This window comes from Meleagris gallopavo, chromosome 6 (assembly GCF_000146605.3).
Source record: "Meleagris gallopavo isolate NT-WF06-2002-E0010 breed Aviagen turkey brand Nicholas breeding stock chromosome 6, Turkey_5.1, whole genome shotgun sequence".
Taxonomy (NCBI): domain Eukaryota; kingdom Metazoa; phylum Chordata; class Aves; order Galliformes; family Phasianidae; genus Meleagris; species Meleagris gallopavo.
Window position 1 is genome coordinate 39,329,959 of NC_015016.2, and position 10,647 is coordinate 39,340,605.

The 10,647-nt window shown below is 37.5% G+C and overlaps 1 protein-coding gene across 1 annotated transcript in view; it reads right to left on the minus strand.

Annotated features, from left to right (window-relative positions):
- Positions 1 to 373: 373 nt before the first annotated feature.
- Positions 374 to 10,647, minus strand: part of TCAIM (T cell activation inhibitor, mitochondrial) — a 22,455-nt gene continuing 12,181 nt past the window's right edge. The window contains exons 7-11 of the mRNA XM_003207211.4: positions 10,072 to 10,169; positions 7,536 to 7,627; positions 5,544 to 5,776; positions 4,879 to 5,010; positions 374 to 1,651 (exon numbers count right to left, since the gene is read on the minus strand). Coding sequence (XP_003207259.1) covers positions 1,426 to 1,651; positions 4,879 to 5,010; positions 5,544 to 5,776; positions 7,536 to 7,627; positions 10,072 to 10,169 — 781 coding nt within the window. The 3' untranslated portion in view covers positions 374 to 1,425. The remainder of the gene's footprint in view (positions 1,652 to 4,878; positions 5,011 to 5,543; positions 5,777 to 7,535; positions 7,628 to 10,071; positions 10,170 to 10,647) is intronic.

Consider the following 10,647-nt stretch of genomic DNA (forward strand, 5'->3'; position numbering starts at 1 on the left):
TTGATGGGAGTGCCTCACTTGCTTAGTACAACTGGGATATGGACATTATTGTCAATGCTAGATGGAATGAGGGGGAGTAACATGCAACAGAAATAAACTGCTTAGTTAGAAGGAACTATCAGCCTAGCCTTAGAATCTATCAGCAAGAATTACCAATAAATGGACTGAAGTAAAGGCCCAAGATCATCTCTGCTTCTGCCTCTGCATTTTATAAAGAGACAGGCTTGATATCATAATGGCTTCTTTTAACACTGGCACCAAAGTAACTTAAAACTTAAAACTGAACCTTTCAATAGGGGGAAAAAAAAAAGACGAAACAACAGGGAACCCCAACAACTACCATCCCTCAGTACAGATGTAAATACAAGGCAGGTCAACATCAGACAAATAATTTTTATTTTTCTTTTGCCAGTTGTTATAGGTGAGTTAAAGTCCAGAACTGTTAAGCTGTTAGTTCTTCTCAAAGGATATTTTTCAAAGTAGTAGCCCACATACAAAATACATCTTAGCATGTATTACAATGAAAAAGTGTTGACAAATTCACACTTCGTATTTTATTCAAAGAATAAAGTACCACTAAAGATACACATTTGCTCTACAGAGCCTTACTGCAAGCTCCTTGCTCTCACTGAGAAGTACTTACTCTTGCAGACAATCCCACTCAGACCAGTGCTACTTTTCCTTAGATGATCCATAAAACTACTCAGGCAGTAAGTGCTGTGAATGGGATTTGCAATCTGTTAGGAGTGCGTGTGAAGAGGATGGTCTGTATTTATGAAGCAAATGCTGGAAAACAACTGAATGACAGCTCCTTTACAATAAATGCACACAGTACAACTGGCATATGTTGAAATAAGGCAACAATATTGGACCAGCACATGAAACTGTACTGCAGAGACAAAACTTAAGTACTGTTTTCTTCTGCAGAGCATCATACTCTGTTTTTTTTTTAATTTAAATTTATTAAGAGGTAGCAATATGCAATGCCAATATTGCCACCAGATAATTTATGTATTCAGGTCCTGCATTGAAAAAAATCCTTTATGACAATATGTAGTGTCTTGTTTGAGTAGTATTCTCCATGTTTAAGGACGTCTATCTAGCAATACTTATGTATTTTAAAAATACATGTGCACATTTCTGCAGTCTTGCAATGTAGCATCTTTTCACTGGTAACTATAAAAACGCAGTTTCGCACTGCTACCGTACACCAGGACTCCTACAGTAGTACAGAGAATGTACAGATCTCTTACCTAGAACTGGTAATACTGTGCATTGTGCAAATTGTCCAATCCCTTCTGAGCAGCAGTTAGAAGAAAATTTGAGGATATCAAAATACAGATTTAAATAATTTACTCTTAAAAACACTCATATTTATAGCCTCTTACAGAAAATAAACAATTCATCTGATTATCAGATATGTCCTCAGCTTTTCCAGTTCCAAGGTATACACAGGTCTCCATCCTGCAGCACGGAGTAGAAATGTGAAATGCAAAGGTGCATGCCTTGTAAGTATGGTAATGATTCTTCCAGCAGTCGCTTACAACAATCTATCATCTGTGCGCTGGTGACGCTGGGCTCCTTGTACAGCCGATCCAAAGAAAACTTCTCAGCAGAAGTATCTATCAGCTCTTTTTCTGTAATCATCATCCTAGCAAATAAAGACAGCACACAGAGACAAAATTAGAACTTCTGTAAGTATTAAACTTAAGAAAAAAATAAGCTAGACTACATGTGCTTCCATGACTGCACAGCAGGGTGCCCACACACTTCAAAGCCTGCAGAATTCTTTTTTTTTTTAACTAACCAGGTGGTCAGAAAAATACCAAGGAGAAAAACCCAGGGAGGCTCCATTTTTAATATGAAATAGAAATTAACAACCATGAAAGTACAAGCTTCGAGAGTAAAATCATATTAGTAACTACCCTGCCTTCTCAACTAAGACCAATGAACTCTGCGTGTCTTAAAACAATGGGTGACAGATGCAATCATCTTACATGTATTACTAACTTACTAATTGCAGGAACCATACAGAATAGTGAAACAATAGCTTGCAGATGTTTGCTCTTTTTTAAATTCACCCCAGACTAGTAAGACTACATGACAAATTCAGGCTTCTCAGAAAAAAGTTAATCTGCAGAATCAAGAGTCTCTGAAACTGTGGATCATATGATCTGAATACAGTGCAGGTTCAGAAAGACTAGTTCAGGCACTGTGTCACATTAACACAGCTACACCTCTTCTAGAGCCAGCTGGTGATCAGAACACTGCTACACACTGAGTTTACATCTCCTGCCTGGCTCTGGGCTGGACCAGACCTGGAAACGCAGAGGGATTGGAGCGTAGTGCTGCTGTTGGGTCAGCTTGGAGTCAGCTAGGTCTGACAGCGTCTGCAGCATCAGAGGTGGGATGTCTCTGTACCTCCAGATTCCAGAGCTGGTGCTACCTCTCATCTAATGAGCACTACTGTGAGAAGAGCCCAAAACTAAGTACGGTCACAGCTATTGAGACTTGCACTGAACGTCTGCTGAAGGGGCTCAACACCACTCTTCATCTGAAGTGAGTGCAGGAGCTGCTTGCATTTGCACAGCACTGCACATTCTCTGACACCTGTGAGCCAAGATCTCCCCTTCTGTGAAGCCTCAAGCTCCCTTAAGGATATCAAGTTAACTGCACACAGTGAGAAACGTAGGCTTATTTTTAGTTGCTTCCCCAAAGATGCTTAGACCTCAATAAAACACAATATAAAACAGACACTATGCAAAAGTGAAGTAGATTCATATTAAATCCTGTGTTATTAGACAACTGACATTATTCATGTAGGTAAAACAATTTTGTACAAGAGTAGCATCCAAACCCTCCAGCCATCAAGCCATATAGAAGCCCAGCTACTTTCCTTTCTCTCAGATTCCCTTTAACAAGCACGGGAGGCTAAGGAGAATGTTGAGAAGTACAGAAAGAATTCTGTTCAAGGAAGGATTAAATGGAAAAGGAATTTTCAGACTCAATAAGATGTTAACAACAGAGAAATATCACATATCCACACATACACCAAAAAGAAAAGGTGATAAACACAGAATAATTGTTTTATATTGCCTATAGGAGAAGAACAAGAGTGCCAAACGAAATAATGAGGCTGCAGGTTTATAAAACAAAGGATATCTCATCCCTCCTTAAAAATGCACAGCAAACATAATCCAACTGTACAGTTTGCTGCCACAGGATACAGTGGAGCCACAAAACATAAGCTGGCTCAAAAAAATAATTAGATAATTAAGAGGGGGAAAACGATCTAGTGAATGCTCTTAACATGAGGTAGCGCTTCCAGCTTCAAGTATTTAGTCAAGACTGTCAGAAACTGGAGAGGAGTAGAGAGTAAAAAGAACACCATAATTTTGCCCCATTCATACAGTCTTTCCAGAAGCTAAAAGACGATGGGGTATCAACAGGCTTTTGATATGACCAAGTATAGCTGTTCTCAATTATTTTACACAAACCAGCAATCATCCAACAGACAAAAGAACCGAGATACTTAGCTTTGCCTCTTACACTGTTACAACACAGCTGCTTATACTCTGAGGGGAGCCCTACATTTCTTTCACTGCTAACCTAAAGATGTCATTTTTCCTGGGTAGTCTTGATGATGAGAGGTAGCACAAGGGCTGAAGGGGAGTGTGTTACCAGATGCAAGTGCATACATTTGCTACAACACCCTCTCAACCTCCACAGACATACATTTCCACCTGTCAAATATGGGCAGCTGGATAGAGCACCATTCAGCAGTTATCATTTACATGGCTAAAATAACCAACCTCCAGAGCTGTGCCTGGGTTATGGAAAAACTCCAGTAAGCCTCCATGCTTTACCAAAGTCCATCTCCCAGATGAATCTTCCCAAGGCACTGGATCTTAACTGAGCTAGAACCATAAAGCCTTCAGTAAGGCTCATTCCTAAAATAACCTTCAGAGAACATGCTGGGTCTACACATCATAGATATGCTCATGACAAAGCATGATGTTTCAACAATTCATTAAAGGATTTCTAAAGCAGAAAAATAAACTTGCACTAACAACTTGTGAAAGGACAGTGCCACCCAGTTACATATCAGTGTTTTTTTCAAAATAAAATCTCCACTTAGTGCTCTTAATCCTCAAAGGTACGTGCAACATATAAGGTCAGCAACAAAAGTACAGCTGTGCTGGATATCATCAGTTCCATGACGTACAGTAAGTGCTGGTTCTGTGACTCACTATGGCCATCCTCTCTTCTCACCAGCATCTGTGAAAAAGTACCAAGGAGGTATTTTTTCCCGTCATGCTACCCCTAGTTTTTCTCTTCCCCTCACTATATATTAAACTAATCTTTTCCTCAACTGAGTAACAACTAGAAATAATAATTCTCTAGTCAGACTCAGCTGTTTTTACCATTTTCTTGTCACTATAGAAATAAGCAGTAGAAGTTTATTGATTTTCTTATTCAATATCAAGGGTTCTTCCAGTGGGGAAGGAAGGAAAGGGTGGAAAAAAAGGGGGAAAAGGGGAAAGGCTCTTCTTTATCATAAAACAACAAAAAAAATCCAACAAAAAATCACATAGGCAAAAATCCTCTATTTCTGAGTTTCTGAAGGACAAACTATTTCTACAGTATGAAGGACAATCATTTCCTCAGTCATTTCCTAACAACTGTCTGTGTCCACAGCATACTTACTTCAATTTTCAACTCAGTAAAGCTGATAGGTAAAGTTTTGCCTTACAAACAAGTTGCTTCTCCACCAGGAGAGCAAAAATGCTATCCTCAAAGGTCTAGCACTGCTACAAGTGAAGATATGGTGTGCAAAGATTATCATGAACAAAAGTGTATTGAGATATAAACACTTACTCTTCCCTTCTTTTCAGATTCTCTCTTGCTTCCTGTGCTTTGGCAATAATAAACCATCGAAGGGTTGCTGGATCACAGACTGTAGGGATGGTAAAGTGTCCAAATTCATGTAAGCTTGGTGTGTATCTATCACTGTAATGAAACATGATGGAAATGAAAAACAAGATTTTTTTTCCCATGTAACTATTTGCATGAATTACTTACAAAGTTGATTCTGAGCGTAAGAGTAAGATTATCAATAGATAATCAGAATAGTAGGTAAAAAAAATAAAGTTTGGTTCATAAGAATACATAAACATCATACATAAGTGTTTCAATTACATTTCATAAGCAACACAGTCAACAATATTAAGTATATCTACTCAGCATCATTATAAATATAAATAAATGTTGCTCTGACAGCACAAAACCTTTGATTTAACCCAGTACAACAACATAAGATAAAAACTCCAACTTTGACTCCAACTTGAATGCAACATGCATAATTTCCTTCAGCCTCTTTCTGTAATCCATGTAAAGGCACACCAAACCTTTAGAAATAAGAGTGACACACCGAAAATATGAAATTATTATTAGTTTTCTTCTTAGTGAAAGCAATGACCAGTGTAATCACAAGAAAAAAGTACAAGCTCTAGATGAAATAATTCTTTCCTGCAAATACTCACCTTTCTAGGATCATTTGCAAGCCTCTCAGACTCTGTGGATGAAAAGGCAGTCGACTGTCAAGTAGTTTGTTATAGAAAGAATCCAGAGTGTCATAGTACTCTTCCAAAGTCAAGAGGGGTTGCAGCTCTTCCACATATATTACTTGTATGCCTCCCAGAAGTTGGCTTATCCGATCTTCCAAGAACAGCAGCCTCTCCTGAAGTTTATAATAATTTGGCAATCTCTCAAAAATCTGTGTGGACACATACACACACAAATACTTTTTATGTTACCAGGCATACAACTCAATTTTAAGAAATGAAAAAATTAACAAGAGAATCTGTACAGTGCAAAAAACCCAACAACAAATAACACAAAAAAGCATGGGAAACAGCAATCAAGGAATATGTAAAAAAAAAAGGGGAAATATTGCATGTATGCATTTTGGGGTGAGATACAATAGAAAAAGTTCGTGTTTTCAGTATTTACACTATAAATGCACCAATACAACTTGACAAGATGGATGGATGTCCTCTATCTCTATATATACAGAACTAACAGTCCCAGATCTAAAGCAAGTTATAATCTAAGGCCTACGTAAAATGCATATCTATCATATGCTGTCATCAAAAGTGTTTTTGCCATCCTAATTTATATACCAATTCCCCAAAAAGCAGAGATCCTGTGTCACTGGGAGCAGTTCTTTCCAAGAACTTGGCTAATAATGTAGTTTATCAGGAGTCTGGAGGAGGGAAGGAAAGAACCAGACATCTAATTTACAAACCTCTACCAGAAAGATTAAGATGTGATCAGACTTGTGAGCCAAGACGTAGAAGGTTGGTGACAGCAAGAAGGCTGTAAGAAGAAAGTCTGTTGTAGTCAGTACATACCATCTACCCAGCTATTAGCAGAACACAGTTTTTCATTCAAAAAAATACTTCTGCTGGGACAATCAAGTGATTTCAGAATAACCTCTTTATAGATACAAGAAAGTCGTAGAATCCAAGCAGCTTTTGGCAAGTTAGAAAGAAGAAACATTTATTTCATTAAGAAATGGACTGGCCTTTTTTCCCCAGTATTAGAAAAATACTTGTATTCCAATGACTATCAATGCAAATCTCAGAGTAGAAAGCTTTGCATTCTATTCTAGTTTCTCACTTTATTAAGTAGATAAATCATTCCATATTAATAAAACAAGGTTTATTGTCTCCCTCAGTGAAAGGTGCAGGCAAAAATCCAAATTGCCACCAGAGAAAACTTTGGGTTGAGTGCTCAGTTTTCACATTATATCTGACTAGAACTCAAAAATAAAATATTCTTAAATTATATTTGGGTGAAACTTCCAACAGAAATTCCTCTAATTATCTCCTTTACATGGAAATATTTTTTGATAGAACTACTGCCAGCATTTTAATTATCAAGATTCAGGAAAAAATCCTTAAAGTGACAAGCATTCACATACAATGCTTCATTACGTAGGATGCCAGAAAATTTGCTGAATCTGAACTTCACACAGACAACAGCAGAATCTGCATATTCACTAAAGATAAATTTCTGCAGCACTCTGTCATCTGCCTAAAAGAACAAAGTGAAGAGATGGAGTTGGTTAGCAGCCACTGACTGAATAGATCCCTTCACAACTCCATTTAAGTCCCATTTACATCAACAATCAGAACAGAATTCCTAAGTTCTTCATGGGAACGAGCTCTTTATAGATGAAGAAATATTCTGCCAGTGCTTACTGCACTTACTTCTTATAGACTGAAACAATGCATAACTTATTAGTCTTATTTCTATCTAATCAGAGATGAGACTGGTTTGGTAGTAGAAGCAGTAGAAAGATCTGACAGAGATTGCTGTAAGATAAGATTAAATTTAGGATGTGACGTACAAGGTTACGCTAAGCACAGCAGCCATGTTTTTCCCTTTAAATTACTCATCAGTAATCAGCAACAAAATTTTGGTTATAGTTTAAAAAAAGATGTCATAACAACAGAAAACAGAAACCTTACTTTGGTCCAGTGATGGTGAACATCCATGGTCCCCAGCATTACGTGGCCTGCTGCACTCATACCTGAGCGCTCTGTGAAAACCACCGTGCGTCCTGAAGAGAGAAGAAAGCTCCTTACTAACTTTCATTATTGCAGTCATTCACACCATCATGTAAGATTTAGGCACCCTGCTGATGTGTCACAAGCAACACATTTTCTTAGCACGTACAAAATGAATAGTTGCTTTCCTTATGCTCAGAATCCAAAAAAGTGATTCTTGAAAACTCTAGGTCAATGGTTTTCCATACAAACCTTAACTAGCTTTTGCTTTCTCCCTCTTTAAGCACATAGATCCAGTAGATTTTTAGTTAACTGGACTTTTTCCTTACAAAGACTATCTGTTAATAAAGAGAAAATATCAGCAAACAGCTCCTTCAGTGTGGGCACCCTGCTGTGCAGTCATGGAAGCACATGTAATCTCTACAAATAACATACAACCAAGGAAATGTGTGCTGTATACTTAAGATACACAGAAATACAGTAAAGGTAGAAGAACTATTAGCATAACCACTCAACACTACTTCCACAAAGTTCTCCACAGCATGCAGGCCATCAGAAATGTCTTCCTATTCATTTTTGCTTGTTTTAGAGATAGAAATAACATAAAAGGCTCAGAGTGTATGTGTATTTTTTTTTTTTTTAAGTTACAAAAATTCTTAAGAATTCTTCAGGGTAATGGCACAAGCAACTATCTGTCAAAACAAGCTTCCAAAATAGTATAAGGTATTCATTTACAAGAGAAGGTTTATTAAGATTTGAAATGTAACAAGCACCAAAATCAGAGTGTAAAAAACGAAACATAAATAAAGACACTTCATTACCATAAAACAAATAGATGACAGTAGGTAAGCTATGCAGCATGAATATTAAATGTCTGTAACTGCCTAAAATCCCTAAATAAAATGCTGCATGCCAATCAAGCTAGGATTCTTGAGATCAAAAGAGCAGGTATAGCCTTCATAAAAAATCATAATGGACAACTGTAAAAAAGGGTTATAATTCCACTTTTGACGTTATGCTGTCCATGAACTGCAAAGCTGAGACTGAAATAATTAATTAGGAATTTCTAGGGTAGAAAAAAATAGACAAAAAATTGAATATAATGGCTTCCAACTGTGAGATCGGTTATTCTTCAAATGTTTAGATGCCAAAGGCAGACAATTACAGTAAAAAAGTACTTAGGGGAAAAACAAAGCTTCTGTTGAACCCACCTCTCTACCTAAGCATACTGACATTTGAGCCTGCTCTCAGCAACCGTGTATCTAAAATCCTTATGAAAGTGCACTGCTGACTACAAGAAATCTAGTGCATCATCCCACTCCAAGGCAAGATCAGCTGTATCTGTATGGTTATTGACAAGTATTTATTAATCACAGAATCATAAAATCATAGAATGGCCCGAGTTGAAAAGGACAATATTGATCACCTAGTTCCAATCCCCTGCTACGTGCAGGGTCGCCAACCAGCAGACCAGGCTGCCCAGAGCCACATCCAGCCTGGCTTTGAATGCCTCCAGGGATGGGGCATCCACAACCTCCCTGGGCAACCTGTTCCAGTGCGTCACCACCCTCTGGGTGAAAAACTTCTTCCTAACATCTAACTTAAACCTCCCCTGCCTGAGTTTAAAACCATCCCCCCTTGTCCTATCACTATACACACTCGTAAACAGTCATTAAGTATTAAGCATATTAAGTTATTAAGTATATTACTAAAGATCTTAAAAAAAAAAATTGAGACTACAACAGGCTCCCAGGACCTCTCCAATACTTTACATCCTCAGCATGTGTAGTTAAAAAAAGCTAATTTGAACTCTGATACAGTTTAAATCTATTATTTATTTATTGTCCTACCCACTTCACCCTTTCACAAAGGATTAAGTGAATCCCCAAATGAAAGCCACTCAAATCTGAGTATCTGAGGACAGGCATAAAATGTTACAATTACAGCAAAGAGCCACTGCCACAGGTCAAACAGCTGTTTCAGTATGTCAGGTTTATGGAATATTTTAGTTTTTCCTGAGAAAAGACTTGAATGTAAGTATTTTATGGAACATACATGATAAGAGAAGATAATATGATTTTAAAGGGGTTCTAGTAAGTCTTCCTTATACTGACTCTTCAAAGATTTACTAGCATTTTTGTCTTATCTACCAGGGGTAACTAACTGTTGTTAACCAGTGCATCCTTTCAAAGACACGGGCTAGATTTTTGTTTTTAGTGCTTAGACTACTGACTTCACCTCGCTCAGCTTGTACTTACTGAGAAGCAAAATAAAAGCTGAGTGTAGTGAATATCACAGAAGGAATGGTCACTTCAAAAAAAAAAAACAGCCAATAGACAATGTAAATTCTGACCAGCTTTTCAGTAAGCCTGACAAGTTTTCCTGCAGTTATCAAAAGTACTTGTGAAAACCAAGAGTTCCTCTGCCACAGAAGACTCAAGTTAACCTCTGAATCAATACTATATTAGGATATACGAAACATGTAATGGAAACATACCTTTGACATTCTTTAATACTTCAGGTCTCTGTTGGACTAAGCGACCTAGACTGTGCAGCTGGCTACAGCGATGAGCAATACCCCAGCTTCTCTGCCACCTAAACAAACATCCAATTGAGAGCATTTCATTCTCAACATTATAAAAACTAAAGAAAACAAAGCAACAGATGATTTAAGATACAGACAAGAGGCCTATAGCCCGAAAAAGTAACATTTCTTTAACACTGAGAAAAGCAAAGACCTACTGAAAAGCTGTCCATGTCCTATGCTATTTGAAGAGATAAAAGCCTAAATGCTATTGAACACTCTCTCTTGAAGTAGGCACCAATAAGAATTCGGGATAAAAAAGCAGAGTAAACCTCCCTAAGACAAACAAATATAAAAGCTGGTGGACATAACAGAATTTGAAAATTGAATCTCTTGCTCAATAAGAGGGGAGTTAGTAAGTAAATAGCAACATACAACCCGGTATTTGATTCAGTCATGTGGCATGCAGTTGCTGTTTGCACATTGTGTAATGTTTGTCTAGAGGAGCAAATACTTTGTACTTGGAAGTTGTTGTGTTTTTTTTTTTTT